At 51.3% G+C, this 16,826-nt stretch overlaps 1 protein-coding gene across 5 annotated transcripts in view; it reads left to right on the plus strand.

The window, feature by feature from the left end:
• VPS13D (vacuolar protein sorting 13 homolog D) overlaps positions 1-8,734 on the plus strand; it is a 255,497-nt gene extending 246,763 nt beyond the window's left edge. For all 5 annotated transcript variants that reach the window (XM_047791889.1, XM_047791884.1, XM_047791885.1 and 2 more), the window contains 2 exons: positions 3,995-4,235; positions 5,652-8,734. In XM_047791889.1, the coding sequence (XP_047647845.1) occupies positions 3,995-4,235; positions 5,652-5,783 (373 nt within the window). In that variant the 3' untranslated portion in view covers positions 5,784-8,734. The remainder of the gene's footprint in view (positions 1-3,994; positions 4,236-5,651) is intronic.
• Positions 8,735-16,826: the final 8,092 nt, after the last annotated feature.

Consider the following 16,826-nt stretch of genomic DNA (forward strand, 5'->3'; position numbering starts at 1 on the left):
CTCAGTGGGTTAAGGATCCAGTGTCGCTGCAAGCTTTGGTGTTGGTTGCGGATGCAGCTCAGATCTGGTGTTGCGTGGCTGTGGCGTTGGCCTGCAGCTGCAGTTCCGATTCGACCCCTAGCCCGGAAACTTCCATATGCTGTGGGTGTGCCTGTAAAAGAAAAGAAACAAGATGGGTCATTGGAAACTCGGGCAGATTTCTCTCTCCCCAAGGAGATTGATTTGTCCTGAACCTGTTGCCTTGCGGCCTCTCAGAGGGATACTGCTTTCTCCATCCTGCTGAAATGTGGGTTTGCAGACTTGCACGAGGCCCTTCCCCACAGGATCCGGATAACTTGGCATCTCTTCTCCACAGAAGAAAGACATAACAATAGGCACCATTGTTCGAGCATCTTTTCTGTGTTGGGCGTGGAGATCGGTTCTCGTGGTCACAGTGGCCCCATAGAGTAAATACGGTGATCCTTGCTCTACACATGGTGGCAGGGCTGCTCTGAGCCACGCCACGTGGCTAGTGAGTGACAGGCCGAGCCAAGGGGCACCTGGGATTGCTGGGTTCCAGTGGCACGTTACCACCTGCCACAGAGCGAGGGGTTGAGCTGTTTTGATAAGGCCGATGGTATTGATGATAAAGCACCATGGTTCATGATTTTGGATATTGTAAGTAAATCTTCTAGCCAAAGTCTAAAAATCCTGTTTCTTATAGAATCATTTACAGTGTTTGTGGAACAGCGGGTGGCTTCTCTAGTTTTCCATATTTGAAGGGTGCAGCTTATCCAGATGCTTTGTGTCTCAGGCCACATTTTTTCATTCTTCCTCCCTCTTGAGTTCATAATAGGTCAGAGGGTAGAAGGATGCACTCAGGAGCCAGCTGAGACCACGTGGCCTTCCTCCTCTGTGTCCTCCCACGAGGGCTGGCAATGGTCCCTCCCTCTCGGGCCAAGAGCAGCCCTGTGTGAAGGTTGGGGATTCAGGGGATGAAGAGCAGAAACCCCATGTCTAGACTCAACTCGTGTGCAGCCATGGCCACCGCGGTTCTGGTGGCAAAACCCTGAGCCCCTCAAGCAAAGCAGATGAAAGCCTCCTGCAGGGTCGGCCAGGCAGGGAGGGAAACGCACAGGGATGCCCTGAGCACTGCTTTGAGCTGGCCTCTCGTCACCCCGGCATTTGGTTCCTCTCTGAGTGATGAGTTTGGGATTGGCCTTCCTTATACAGGAGGGACCCATAATCCGGAGCTCAGTGTTACTTATTCTTGGTTTCCAGATTTCATTTTTTAAAGAAGTATTCTATGGTGAAGTGCCAAGCCTTGGTCATTGGTCACGGGAGTGCTGGGTGGTGTCAGGAGGAAAATGAAGAGACAGCTGTTTGCTTAGTTTTTGCTCGGACCCTGGCCCTCCCACTGAGACCTCACTGTCTCCCTCCTCTTGGTTATATCCTTGGCTCTGATCTGCTTCTGATTTGAAAAGACTAGAACATTTCCTATAAATGTCCAAACGGTACCACCTGTCTGAGCTTCAGGGTGTGGGGCCCCTGGGCTCACAGAATAGAGCCCTGTGCATGTTCACAGACTGCTCCTCTCCCCTCATTTCTCTAATGGTCATGCAGTTCTTGGACTTTGAATTTTGACCATGGATTTACTGACTTTGTGATGGAGTCTGGCAGGTAGTATCATCTCTATGTAAAGAAACAGAGCCACAAAGACATCAGCCAGTCCAGCCTGGTGGGTCTCCCTGGCTGCTCATGCGGGCACCCTTCCGTAGATCATCCCAGCTCCGAGGCACCTGCCTCCTTCCTCCCGCCCGGAACAGAAGCTGTTGTGGCTGATGGAGGACTTGCGCCATCTGCGGCCTCTTGGAAACGAGTCTATTTTCAAGCCTATGAAAGCGGTCCAGGGTGGAGAGGGCACTGATGATGTCGGCCACTCAGCCCCGGTGCGAGAGCAGCTGCCTGGATGGAAAGGCCGTGACCCTTTTAGAGGCTGTGCTGGACAGCGACATGGCGACAGCGGGGGCACGGGTATGGAGGAGAAGCACCCCATCCTGTGCTGCTAGAGGACAGAGAACCGGCTCCACTGCATTGTTAATGCACGTCCTGCTCTCACCCCAATGTTGGTGGCCAACTTGGCGGGGGGGGGTCTCCTTTGCGAGCCTGTCACGGCCTCAGTAGCCATGCACCCAGCCCACCTGTGCTGAGAAGCTGTGGGCCATTTTCCATTTTTAAGCTAGTTGCCCAGCAAGTTGCAGCTGCCCTGGGACGCTTTCTCTCTGTGCCAACCCTGTGTCTGTCTGTCTCTCTCTGTCACCTTCGCGTCCCCTGGACCAGCTATTTCAGATTCCATTTGGTCTCTTGAAGGGAAACCGCTGCCCCTCTGGTACTGTCAGAGCCTGGGAGGGGAGCTTCTGTGCTCAGTGGCCTGGACACCCAAAGCTGCCCGGCACTTCTAATTTGGGCATTGAGATTTCACAAGACTACATTCTTGGCCTTGCCAACCAATTGGAATAGAACAATAAACCCCAATTTTTGTCATGCGAGGCTGTAATTAAAATGGCACCTGGAACCAGGCGGGTTTTTACTGAGTACTGAGGAGGTGGCCAACTCCGCGGGTGCTGACTCGGGGGTGTGGGGTGTGGCCCCCACCCTTACATCAGCTTAGTCAGAGAGCTGAATACCCATCCAGGAAGCAAAAAGAGAACAAACAGGTGCTTGGCAGTGCTCTTGCAGGTAAGCAGCGACGCATTCAGAGGTGGGGGCGAAGCTGGAGGGTTTCTGGGGATGCTGCCCAGGGAACTGGAACTCAGGCTGGGGAAGACGACCTGCGGTATGTTCTGAGCGGGCCGGGGGCCGGGGGGCTCTAAGCAGAGAAGTGGGGGGGCCTAGCCTGCGCTCGGAGCTGAAAGAGAACCAGCCTGTCCCGCAGCAGCAGGCGGGCCTGCTCCATCCCCTCAGAACTTTGCAACTGCTGAGCGGGAACAAAGATGCCCTGGGACCCGGCCCGAGCCGTTCCAGGGGAGCCGTGGCTCCCAGCAACTGCCGTGTGGAAATTCCTCTAGGACATCAAGTCCCAGGGGGCCGGGGCATGACAGTCAGCTGTTAGCATCCTTGCAGTCATCCGTTCTCCTTCGCTGTCCCCCGACGTGGCCTCCCCGTCGTGGAAGGCTGTCTCAAGATGTGCGCAGGCAGCCAGGCCTGGGAGAGCCATCCTGGAGGGTTTTCCGGGGTCACCGTCTCCATCCACTGGCCAGGCTGAGAGGTGTGACGCACACAAATTCCCACCTTAAGTCCGGGTGTCCAGGAAGAAGAGGTTTTTTTTCCTGAGTGGCCCAAAGCCCCTCAAAGTGATGACTGTGAGTTAGGCACATCGAGATTACAGCTTTACTGAAGAAAGCACCGTGGCTCAAACTGTGGCAGTTCTCAGAGCACAGTGCGGGTCTCCTGTCAGCCCCCTGTCCCTGGAGGTGTTTCGCTGAGACCGGCGACCTCTTATTAGAACTGGGACCAAAAGGAAGTAGACACAGTTGTGCAAATGGAGAGCGCGAGCCGTGCTTACACGTCATCCAGTTTGCGGACTGTTTATACCGCCCCCTCCCCGCCTCCATCACCCCTGCCCCCTCCGCCCCTCCGCCACCCTGGGGCACCCTTCTCAGCGGCTCCTTTAGTCTGCACTTAGCACCGTGCGCCCTTCCTCTCTTCTGCCCGACGGCGCGCGGTTACACTTTTCCCTGAGCCTTGGTTTGTGTAAAGGCCATAAAACGCGGTCCCTCATGGATGCAGTTAGTGGTGTTTGTGGAACCCCTGTCCAAGGGCCGTGGGCTTTATACCCCGGCCTCTCAGCCGCCCGGAGAGGCCACGGTCACTTTTCTTGCTGATTTACAAACAAGGAGAGGCGGCTCAGAGTGAGCGGACCGCCTGCCCAAGGTGTGGGGAGTGAGGGAGGCTGGGTTCAAGGTTGGGCGTCTGGCGAGCGGGGCCTCTGCCTCACGGCCCTCTCTGTCTGCAGCTTCATAGCCGTGGAGAATGTGGACAGCTACTGCGTGCTCATCTCCTCCAAGGCCGTCTACTTCCTGAGAAGCGGAGACTACATCGACCGAGAGGCCGTCTTCCTCGAGGTCAAGTACGACGACCTCTACCACTGCCTCGTCTCCAAAGACCACGGGAAGGTGTACGTGCAGGTGACCAAGAAAGCCGTGAACTCGAGCAGCGGCGTGGCCATCCCCGGCCCTTCCCACCAGAAGCCGATGGTGAGCGCGCCCTGGCCCGAGTTCCCAGCACCCTCCGCCCAGCTTATAGTGGGAAAACCTTCGCAGCACTTCAGGCCGAGGCCGGGCGCTCCCGAGGCCCCGGGTCCGGCCAAGTCCCGAGTGTGCGCAGAAGGCACCCCATGTGTGCTCCTGGAGCGATGCCGGCCTCCCAGCCCCACCACCAAGGGCCCCGGGCCACACCTGGGCCTCAGTTACCTGTCCAGGTAGCGTGGGCAGGAATACCTGCTGTAAGCAGTTCTCAGGACCAGGTGATGGGATGCATGCAGGTTTTATTCCTAAAATGGGACTCTGGGGCGCACTGGGTCTAAGGAGGTGTTAGAGCAGACTTTAGTTTCTTCATTGTTTCCCCTACGCAGCAGTTGGAAATCGGTTTTCTGCACAAAGAAGCAATGTCTAGCATAGGCTCCTACCCAGGTTAAAAGCCCAATAAATATGTGTAAATAAAACTTATACTTTGCCTTCAAAGGGTACAAGATATTGTTATAACAGGACCTTTAAATATTAACGTTCCAGCTAATAACCAAGATTCACTGAGGGCGTGCCATGTGCCAGGCTGGATTCTAAGTACTTATTTAATGTTGTACCATTATTGTCCCCACTTGATGGGGAGGGAGGCTTGGTGAGGACAGGTGACTTGCTCAAGGCCGTGCGGCCCACACTGCACGCTTCTCACCTGGTACACCGGGATTTTCAAGCCTGTATTTGAGAACGATGGGCCCTTCAAAGTGGCTCTGCCTGCCTCAGTCTTTGTGCAGCTCAGAAGCAGCAGCCAGCCTTCGTGGGCCTCTGTCCCATGACCTTCTCCCTGCCAGGAATGTGCTTGGGTTTGGTTTGGCTTGTGCAGGCTCCCCTGGGGTCCCTGGCTTGGGGTAGGGTGGTAGGTTAATTGTGTTAAAACCCAAAAAGTCTGAGTATGTCCACAAGTTCCTTTTGGGGGTGGGGAGCCTTGCTCGGCTGCACCTTTGCCCTTTCAAGGCAAGGGACTATCTTGATGAGAAAGCCCTCGAGGCATTTGTGTGCTTTGACCCGACTTCAGATTCGACTCCCCGCTCTTTGTTCTCACCCTTAGTCTCACCTTGGCTGCACCTCACCTTGGAGCTGAAACTGCTTCTCGATCACAGGGAGTCCCAAAGGTCAGGTGTTGGTGGGTTGGCTACACAGTCACCTGGGGAATAGATTAAAGATACGGACTCCAGGGATCTACCCCAGACCTCAAGTCGACATTAACTAGGAGTGGGGCCCTGGGAATCTGTTTGTTAAAGGCACACCCATGCCGTCCTGACCCGCAGCCAGGCTGGGAGCTGCTGCCGGGGTGAATGTCAAAGCCCGGGGTCCTGTGACTCTGCCTGGTTTCCCACCTCGGGGGCAGATTCCTCATTCCCTTCTTTTCTTCAGGTCCACGTGAAATCAGAGGTCCTCGCTGTCAAGTTATCACAAGAAATAAACTACGCAAAGAGCCTTTACTATGAGCAGCAACTCATGCTGAGACTCAGTGAAAACCAGGAGCAGCTGGAGCTGGACTCCTGAGAAAGGCCAGCTGCTGGAGGGCCGCCCCCGGACGCAGACCCCAGACCACTCAGGAGGAGAGAGGCCCGAGGGCTTGGCTTCAATGAGAGGAAACCAGAGTAAGGTTGGGGTTGCTATCAGGGAACCAGGGAAGGTAAATCCTGATGAGGGGGGTGCAAACGGTATGAATTTGTGGGCAGGGGATTACTTTAGATTATGGGGAGGTAATTTTTCAAAGGCATTGGTTAAATAACGTTTAAGAAAAAACTGTCCTGAGATGACTCTAATTTTAGATCACCCCGTATTTTGTTAACGTGTATATATGTACAACTGGGTGTTTGTAAATACCTATGAGCGTTTCCGACCAGGGCCTGTGATGCGTGTAAAGGTTTGGTAACTGTAAAGTCATATACAATTATATTGGGTCTTCTATTGCACTGATCCTGCACATCTACTTCAGGGTCCTGTCTGTGAAAAGGGACTCTGGCAAGTGGCAGAATGTTCCGTCCAGCTGTGGGAACCAGTGTTCACAGTCCCGGGGTCGGTGGTGAGGGGCAGGTGCCCTTGGAGCCTGCCTCGCCAGGACAGAGCCGTGCACCAGAGTGTCCACACCCAGAGCTGGCCCTCCACGAGGCGGAAGGGGCCAGCCCGGACACGGCTTTTATTGAATTGTCACCCCGTTTTAAAGATAGTTCTCAGTGTGTCACAGATTATTTTTTAGCGGCCTGTCTCTTTGGCTCTCTCCTGACTAGTCTTGCCACTCTGAGGTAAAGTTTGGGGCTGTGTTCACTTTCCACGCACACCAGCCTTAATGTGTTTCTTGAGTTGTTATCACAGAAGTCAGTTTGAAATGGTAGGTTCTGGTAACTCAGAAGGAAAAAAGAAAAAAAACCCATCGAACTGCTTAACAAATCAAAAATCCACAAATGTATCAAAAATCCTGAATGTTCTCCCTCCTGAGCAGCAGTGGCAAGAAAGGCCCTAGGACCACCTTCCTTTTCACAAAGCCCCAGGCAGACCCCCAGCGCCACAGCCCGGGAACCGTGTCGCGGTGGTACCACTGGGATGAGACAGGAGAGCGAGGGCCTTCCCGGGTCTTGTTTTTGTTGTTTCTCCTTTCCGTCAGGAACAGCCAGGTGTGCGGGCGGGCAAGGGGGTGGGGGGGGGTACTCACTTTAGAAGGAATGACTAGCCTTGTGATTTTTAAATTTAAAATTTCCACTTTTATTTTAATAAATCAAATCAATTTCTACAACCATGTCACCTGTAGCTGAGCTCTGAAAGGACTCAGGGGGCCAGCAGATGTGTGGAAGGTTTTGGTGTTTGTAACTCATGACCCAAATCCTTCTAAGACACAGATGAAGCTCCCCTGTCTTTCTTGCCCTGCTCCGTGTGTTTATGTGTGTGTATGTGTTTATGTGTGTGTGTGTGTGTGTGTGTGTGTTTATGTGTGTGTGTGTGTGTGTTTATGTGTGTGTGTGTGTGTGTATTTTCAAAGAAGCAGGAAGGGAGCTTTAACACAGTGCTTAGTGTCTGGCTAAACAGTGTTTTCTAGGACCATCTGGAACTCCAAGGACAGTCTTCACTGAACTCTGTTCGTGGGTCACACCGTGGAAACCCAGCCTTTCAAGGGTTGGGGGTGTTCTTGGTCACTTGGCGAGGGGGCAGTTGCTGGGCCGCAGCCACGATGCCAGCTGCTGCTCCTATAGGTCTCTCCTCTTCCTCACCAGCCCTCGAGTTCCCCCCCGCCCCCCGCGCCCTGCACCCCACAAGCTTGGCTTGTGGGTCTTGTCATCAGTAACCCACTGCCTGAGATCACCATCTCTTAAAGATGGGATTCCCAGAAGGCTGGACTGTTTGGGTCCGTGAGCCTTCTGTCACCTTCCGGAATGAAGTCACTCGGAATTTCTGTTGGATGGAGGAGGAATTTCAAGTTGGCATACGACCAAGACAGCCTGCGTTCGGCCCCCAGTAGCAACTAGTATTCTCTGCAGCTCTGCCCACAGGAAGCTGGTTGAGGGCTGCGCTGTGGAATGGAGCTTCCAGGAAGCCTCCAGAGGGGTGTTCTCATGCCTTTCTCCCACCTCCTCTCTAAATTCAATCAGCTCTCCAAACAGTCACTCCTGTCCCGATTGCAGGACCCCTCTCGGCCGTTTGCACCTTAGAAGAGGCAGACATTGACATGGGATCCACAGGCCAACGGGGCCGGGGGTCGGAGGGCCAACTCAGAGCTTCTCAAGCTCCCTGTGCCCGCGGGGCCCTCCTGCCAGGCGTGGTCATGAGGTTTCAGGGGCCTGGACATGTTTTCCTGGTTTGCCAGGGAAAAATCCGAAGCTTTGGAGGACGCAGGCCATGGCTCTGGCTCCTAATTGCCCTGTTCCTTTTTAAATTGGTACTTACAGAGTTCCCTGGCGGCTCAGTGGGTTAAGAACCCGATGTTGTCACTGCAGCCGCTCAGGTCACTGCTGTGGCTTGAGTTTGCTCCCTGGCCCACATGCTGTGGTGACAGCCAAAAAAATAAACAATTGGGGTATTTAGCCAGCCAGGGAATAAGGGGAAATTGGGCAGGCAGAAAGCAAAGCCAGGTTGATTCCCTGACCCAGCATAGCCGGCCGTGGCGCTGCCTGGCTGCAGCCGCTTTGCTTCGCCCTCTGGAGGGGCTGGTCTGAGGCCACAGCTTCTCACACCCGGGCCCACTGGCCACCTACCGAGACACAGCAAAGCACCTCACCGCACGGTAGGGACTCACCTCGGGGTTCGGAAGGCTCCTGGGCCCCTTTGTTTTTAAGCATCATCTGTGCCTCAAAATATCCTAGTAGCTGCTTGATAAAACTCTGAGCATAAAGTATCTGGGTCTCCACCACGTGAGCACCCTGACAATCACCAGTCTGTTGAGACTCTTGGATCTGGTTCTCATGTCAGAGTCGTTATTTTTCTTCCTGTGGAATAAAAATACTCTGTTGACTTCCAAACATGTTGTTTCCTTTTGGTTTCTTGCTGTCCCATAGATTCTAGAACTATCGCCAATGACAAATGCCAAACGGATTACAGCCTTCGCAGTCCCACGCAGCCTTCCCCTTGCGCCGGGGAAGCACATTCTGGGCCAGCCCTGCACCCTGGGTCTTCCTTAGCTTCCCTTCCGCCAGGGTTGGGTTTTGTGCTGGCTGCTGCTCGCCCCGACCCGCCTGGGTCACTGGTCCCGGCCCTGGCAGGATGGAAGTTGTCATTTCTGAGAAGGGGACTCCAGGAGGAGCAGCTTTGGAGGGCACCTTGGGCATGTTAAGTTCAAGGTGCCTACCTGATGTCACTGGACAGGCCGAGAAGGCGGCTAGGCGTTCGAGTCTGGGGTTGAGCCATGAGTCCAGGCCAAAGGTTCAGGGTTGAAAGTCATCATGTGAGTGACAGGTGGGGCCTGGATGACATCTTTGAAGGACTATGGGAGGACAGCAAGTAAAAGTGGTCCAAGATCTGAGTCCCAGGGCTCCTCGATGTTTAAGAGTTAGGCAGGTGGAGAGGAACAGCAAAGGAGATGGAGCAGCAGCCTCCAGAGACGGCCGTGCAGCCAGGAGGCCGTGGGTCCTGGAAGCCGAGAGCATTTCACAGAGGAGGGGGATTAACTGTCAAAGCTGCTGATATGCAGGATGAGGACCAACTGTTAATATTGGATGTACAGCATATTTCTAAGAGCCAGAGTCAGGAGGGTGAAGGCTGGATACATAGATTCAAGAGGTAAATGTAGAAAGCTCGGAAAAAGTGAATGTCGACACCTCTGGAGTCATCTGGCCGTAAACAGGAGAGACCTGGCCGGTGCTTCAAGGGAGAAGGGGTGATGGTCATGGGGAAGGGGGAGCCCGCCGGCCGGGAAGGTGGGCAGATGAGGTTGAAACTGCAGGGGATTCTCATTGGCTTTCTTCTCTTTGCCCAGGGAGGCCAGCAGAGAGGGAGTCCAGGGACGCGGGTGGGGGTGGAACGGCGATGTGCAGAGAGGGGGAGAAGCAGAACACAGTCATGCAGGGGAAAGGGAGAGGGACCCGACCTGGGAGGTACAGGATGGCTGCCAGGCACCACGCGGGCCCATTCGAGGCTGTCGATCAGGAATTTAAAGTAAGACCAGGCAGCCTGTGGTCTTTTCCTCCAGCCACATCCAGCTGCACAGCCCTGCATGGAATAGACAAAGAATTAAATTTAATCAAGAAATGCCAGGAGTTCCCATTGTGGCTCAGCGGAAACAAACCCAGCCAGCATCCATGAGAACTTGGGTTTGATCCCTGGCCTCGCTCAGTGGGTTAAAGGGTCCAGCATTGCCATGAGCTGCAGTGTATGTCGAAGATGCGGCTTGGATCCTGTGTTGCCATGGCTGTGGCATAGGCCGGCAGCTGCAGCTTTGATTTGACCCCTGGCCTGGGAACTTCCATGGGCCGCAGCTGTGGCCCTAAAACAAAACAAAACAAAAAGAAAAAAAGAAAGAAAGAAAGAAAGACATGCCCCCACCACTGTTCAAATACCCCATCCGCCACGGCCCACTTGCACCCAACAGGAACCAGTCAGAACCAACCATCAACCAGGAATCTATGCGCTTTGAGACAGGAGGGCCTGTACTTTCCCCAAAGCACTAAATCTAAAGAAGCTGCCTCTTCTAAGTGGGAGGGACCTGGGGCTTACACCCCGAAATGAAAGCACAGCTAGAATATTTCAGGGGCTCCCTGGGCAGGGAGCAGCATCTGGAGACAATTCAGAGTTCAGAGGCACTGTGGGCACAGAAGGGGCGTGGGCACGCTCCCCCAGACTCGGACACGGAGTCACCGGGTCCTGAGTCAACCAGGTGCGGATCCAAGCTGCGTCTCTGTCGAGGCAGCCGAAGCAGTGGTAGACACCGAAGAGAGAAGAAAGGAACTTGCTGCAGAATAATCCTGTTGAAACGCTTCAAAATCAGATTTTACTTTTTTTTATACAGATGCAAACCAAAAATGTAATTTCATGGGTATGTTCTATGAGAGCAGCTCCTGCAGTATCTTCCCCTTTGTGCTTTTCAATATCGCCCCTCTCGACTCCGTCTCGAGACCAGTCCCCTCGTGGAGAGCCTGCATTCTCCCTGTGCCCGTGTGATGACACACAGGCATGAGAACACAGATTCAGCCATTGTTCCCCCCCGTCTGTTTTCATATAGTTGGAATCATCTACTTTTCTGCACCTTCTCAGTGTTACCTTTGAGTTGGTATAGCTCTGTTCTCTTAAAAAGCAGCATAAATGGTGGTTTGAATGTTCTCTGTGGACTCAACTATTCCTGTATGGAAGGCCATTCACTTCCTTCTCAGCCCTCCCCTCCCAGCCCCCCTAAAAACAAGGCTACAGTAAGACACCCTCTATTTATGTGCTTAGGTACTAGTTTTATTTCTGTCATAATTTCACAGGAGCCAGTTGTCTCCAAGGATACATACAACGTCTCTTTCCAAAGATGCTGGTGGGGCTGTGGATGGTGTGGCCCCCCTGGGTGCCCCCCAGCCCCTGCGCTTCCACCAGACACATGGACCCATCTAATGGGACCAAGTAGCATCTCATTCTTACTTCCTTTTGCATTTCCCCAGCAGTGAATCTGACCAGCTTTTCATTTGTTTGTAGGGATTTAAATTGGGAATGGCTGCTGAGTTACAACAGAAGCCCTTTCAGCATCTATTGTTATGACCATAGTGTTTCTTCTCCTTTAATTTTTAAAAAATATGATGCATTATATAGATAGGTTTCCTAGCATGCCCCCCCCCACCCCCGAGTCCCTGGAACAATCCTTATTTGGTCATAATGTGTTAATTTGTTGTTCTTTTGATACATTTCCTGGTTCTTTTAGCTGGTATTTTGAGTCTTTGCATCTTTATGGGGAGAGCAGGTCTGTAATTTTCTCTTTTCATAGGATCTCCATCAGATTTTAGAATTAAAATTATGCTGCCTTCCTAAAATGGATTGGAGAACTTTCTACCATTTTCCATGGCTTGCAAAACTTAAATTGCATTAGAATTTCCTGTTGTGGTTGTTAAAAATTAGATGAAAATAGGCCACAAACCCACTAGATTCTAGACTCTTTTTTTCAATGACTCCCTTTAATCATCACCGCCCATGCCCTCTCTGCTAATTGGAATATTTAAGTTTCCCATTGCTTCATAGGTCACTTTGGGTAGCATATTTGGTTTTTAAAAATCATCCAATTCTATTAGGTTTTTTGTTGCCATACACTTGTGTATATTCTCTAAAGATTATTTTATTTTAATACCTTCTGTAACTGGTTATTTCTCCTTTCTCATTCCTAATCTTGCATATTTTTACCCCTTTTTCCCCCATAACTAACTTTTTGAGGAGGTTGCTATTCTTTTAAAAGAACTAGTTTGGGATTGGTATCTCTTTGCTGCTTTGTTTTTAATATTCTCTTGATTGTACCTTTAATCTTTTGTTCCCCCACCTGCCTTGTTTTGATTTATCTTTATTGTTCTTTTCTTGCTTTCCAAGTTAAGTATTTAGTTTCGTTCTGGTTTTTTTTTTCCATCTTTTTGAATAATGATGACATTTAGAGTTATAAATCTTTTTCTAAATACAGCTTTTTTTATCGCATTGATTTTGGTATTAAGATTTTTGGTTCTTCAATGGCTGTGTCTTTTTTTTTTTTTTTTTGCTTTTTAGGGCCACAATCGAGGCATATGGAGTTTCCCAGGTTAGGAGTCAAATTGGATCTGTGGCTGCCAGCCACAGCCACAGCAACACAGGATCTTAGCCGCGTCTGCAACATACACCACAGCTCACAGCAATGCCAGAATCTTAACCCACTGAGTGAGGCCAGGGATCGAACCTGCATCCTCACTGATGTTAGTCAGATTCATTAACTGCTGAGCTACGTCAGGAACTCTGCTTTCTGTGTCATTTAAAATTGACTTTTGATGTCTTCTTTCCTCTAAGAGCTACCTGGGAATGTGTTAGTAACTTCTAAATATTAAAAAGAAAAAAAAGGAGTTCCTGTTGTGGCTCAGTGGTTAGCGAATCCGACTAGGAACCATGGGGTTGCGGGTTTGATCCCTGGCCTTGCTCAGTGGGTTAAGGATCCAGCGTTGCCGTGAGCTGTGATGTAGGTGGCAGATGCGGCTTGGATCCCACGTTGCTGTGGCTCTGGCATAGGCTGGAGGCTGCAGCTCCACTTCGACCCCTAGCCTGGGAATATCCATATGCTGCGGAAGCAGCCCAAGAAATGGCTAAAAAGACCAAAAAAATTATCCTCCTTAGATTAGCTGTTTTGAATTTATTGGATTATCCTCAGCAAATGTGACCTGAAGGTTTTTACATTTTAAGAAAGTCTGATGACATTTTCTTTCTGTCCAAGTACTTGACCAATTTTTGTAAGTGTTCAATGAGCCTGTGAAACTACAGTGTATTCTCTTTGAAGCATGTAGAGAAAGGTAGGGAGGGAGGATAGAAGTATGGACGGACGGACGGATGGACGGACAGACAGATGGGTAGACAGACACATACGTACTTAAAGCCAGAAGTTCATAGACTGTATTAATCAAACCCCATGTGATTTTACCTATTTTTCTGCAAGAGTTCTGACCTACATCATCAGAGTGGCTAGAGAAGCAAGTTCTTGGTCCTCCTAGAACAGCGAGTAAAGTCAAGTCGAAGAAAGGAGAAAACACAGTAGCCTGAGCCAAGCTGCCTCCAGGTGCTCCAGCTGGAGCTCGAGAAGGGTTTGACCCAGGCAGAGCGGCCACCCCGCGCCCACCCACTCCATGCTCTGAGACAGGCCAGGACCTGTGCGCCCACAGCTCTTACCCAGGCGGCACGCCCAGAGGAAATAGTTCCAGGGGGTCGTGAAGCTTCACGCCTCACGCTCAGTCTGCTCGGACCCCAAAGCCTAAAAAAAGCAGGGGCGCGTTTTGCCTTGGAACAAACGTGAGCCCTGATAAGCCTGGGGAAGGGAGCCTGGGCAGGGGCTGGCCTGAGACTCCCGGGCAGCTGGGCCAAGCCTGCAGAAGCCTCTCGCTGCTCTGTTTGATGTTTGTCCACAGAGACCCCTGCCCCCATCCCCAGGTGTTCCCAGACCACGCTGGTGACTGCTGCCAGAGCCACTAAGCTTCTGTCCCTCCAACCACAAGGAGGCCGTGAGCATCTACGTGGGGCCCAGGCTCACAGGTGATGAGTAGGGTGACATGGTCACTGCCCTCCCTGGGCTGGTGGACATCAGGGTGGGCCGGGAGTCGGGGCAGTCTGAGTCCAGATGGACCGAGGAGAGCGAGCAAGGCAAAGAGGAGTAGGCGGGTGCCCATGACATCCCGGAGGTGAGGAGCTGCCGGCACAGGAAGGGCCATCTCCGGATTGGCTGCAGAGCAAAGAGACGAGGCTGGAGAGACTGGCCGGGGCCTGGTCCTGTTGGACTTTGCAGGCCCTGTGGGGACAGGCTGTAAGCAGGGGATTTTACTAGGGTTGGCATCTCCAAAAATACCTCTTTGGCTGCAAAATGGAGAATAAGCTGAACGAGTGAAGCAGAAGGCGGCTGCAGTCGATGTCTGCTTGAGAAGCGATGGCGGCCTGGACCGGGAGGTGTGGGGGGGAGTGGAGAGGGGTCCATAGAGCTGGGATCTGTTTTCGAGGAAGGATGGGTGAGACGGAGGGGTTGATTTAACGTAGAGGGTGAGGGCAAAAGAAGTTTGCTACCAAGGGCCATTCCTAGGTTTCCAGCTTAAGTGACCCGGTGACTGGTGAGGTGATGACCAGGAGGGCAGAACATTGGAGGAGGAGCTGGGTGTCTATGGCTGGTGTCCGTTCACTGAAAGTTCCTTATTTGTTGAAGGACAAATGAATAAATGGATGTCTTAGGGTCTGGGCGTATTTGGTTTGAGATGTTGGTGACCTGTTGAGCGGAGATGATAAGGGGGCAGTTTAGAGACTGGGGAGTTCCCATTGTGGTTCAGTGGGTTAAGAACCCAACTAGTATTCATGAGGATGCAGGTTCGATCCCTGGCCTCGCCCAGTGGGTTAAGAACTCAGCGTCGCTATGAGCCGTGGTGTAGGTCGCAGATGCAGCTCGGATCGGGTGTTGCTGTGGCTGTGGTGTAGCCCAGCAGCTGACAGCTCCAATTTGACCCCTAGCCTGGGAACCTCCAGATGCCGCAGGTAAGACCCTAAAAGACAAAAACAAAAGAGAGAGAAAGAAAGTGCTTGCTCGTGAGTAGTGTTTGGCGTGATGGGAGTCGATTCGACTCTAGTGAGCGCATCACGTGAGAGAAGAGGGGCCAGACCAGGCCTGGGGATGCCAACATTTAATGGGCAGGAGCGTGAGCCGGTGGAAGAAATTGGGAAAGAGCGCCTGGACACGTGGTGGAAAAGTAGAATGTTTCCAGAAAGAGGTGTGGTCAGCCGGTCGGATGGTGGCGTTGGATCCAACGGTGGGGGGGGGGGGGCGTCGCCTGTAAGAAAAGTTTTGTTGGGACTGTGGAAGCAGAAGCCAGATGAGAGGGTGGGTGAGGTGTGGGTGGCTGGTCAAGTAGAGACAGTGAGTGTCCTTCCATGTGACAGAGTGGCCATGGAATGGTCACCTCATGACGGTGACGTGCTAAAAGTAGGGGGTGGTTGCCTAGCTGCATGCAGACAATTAAAGACCCATCAGGAAATTAAGTCTAAAAGCCAGTCTGCTTTTTATCACCATGCATTTGGCAATTCTAAGCATGATCTGTGATAAAAGTCTCCACGATCTTCAGTGGGTTTGAGTTCTGTTGAGTTTTAATAGTATATCTGAAAGCATCAATTGAGTGCTTTTTTTTTTTTTTTTTGGCTTTTTAGGGCTGCACCCACGGCATATGGAGGTTCCCAGGCTGGGGATTGAATGGGAGCTACAGCTGCCAGCCTCCACAGCCGCAGCTACAGCAGATCCGAGCCACGTCTGTGACCTACACCACAGGTCACAGCAACGTGGGATCCTTCATCCACTGAGCAAGGCCAGGGATCGAACCCGCAACCTCATGGTTCCTAGTCGGATTTGTCAACCACGGAGCCAGGACAGGAACTCCCAATTGAGCACGTTTACACGACTGACTACTTATCCTTTAAAGCTTGAATTCTACATGGAATTAATTAATTAATGCTGCGAATCAGGTGTGCAGTGGGCCCCAGCGCACACAGACTCAGCCTCACCCCTTCACTTGGAGACGAAGTTCTACTGATTTGGAGCAGTTCGAGCCCCACTGTATGGGGCAGAGTTCAGGTCTCTACCCTGCATATCCCTGCATTTAAATAATGCATTGGAAGCAAATGAAAATAGACCGTGATTGTAAAAATGAAGCAACAGAACTTGAATTGCTCCAGCTCTGTCCTTCTGGGTACACGCTTGCAGTTTTTATTGGTATTCAAAATTGTAGGAGTTCCCATTGTGGTTCAGTGGGTTAAGAACCTGACCTTGTCTCTGTGACGATGCAGGTTCCATCCCTGGCCGCCCTCAGTGGGTTAAGGATCCGGTGTTGCCGCAAGCTGCAGCATAGGTCGCAGATGTGGCTTGGATCTTGTGTTGCTGTGGCTGCGGTGCAGGCCTTCAGCTGCAGCTGCCGCTCGACCCCTGGCCCAGGAACTTCCCTATGCCATGGGAGCAGCTGTAAAAAGAAAAAAAGAATAATAAAATAAAAATTTTAAAAGTGAAGGAGAGTAGATGATGAGGTGTAATATTTTTGTTTAGAAAGTGTAAATTTTAGCTCGGAGTGAAACATAAAAGCATGATAGACAATTTATTGTTGCCCAAATTGTACCTTTTACAGATGTCTTGATTGTATTAAGATTCACATGCTATTTACTAGACAATTACTTAAACATTTTTATATAGGCTTATAATCTAATCAAAATTAAAACTATTAGGCAAATGTATACATATTACATACATATAAAAAAATTAAGTAGTTGTGCCCCATTTTGTACTACAATACTTATTTAATTTTTACTGGCATAGTTATGTGTTTTTAAAGTTCAATAAAACTTTTTCACTGTCTGTATTTCTTGTTGCTATTATTTCGTTCATAATTATTGCTGAAGATGATTTTGTCCTGT

Source organism: Phacochoerus africanus, chromosome 8 (genome assembly GCF_016906955.1).
Source record: "Phacochoerus africanus isolate WHEZ1 chromosome 8, ROS_Pafr_v1, whole genome shotgun sequence".
Taxonomy (NCBI): Eukaryota; Metazoa; Chordata; class Mammalia; order Artiodactyla; family Suidae; genus Phacochoerus; species Phacochoerus africanus.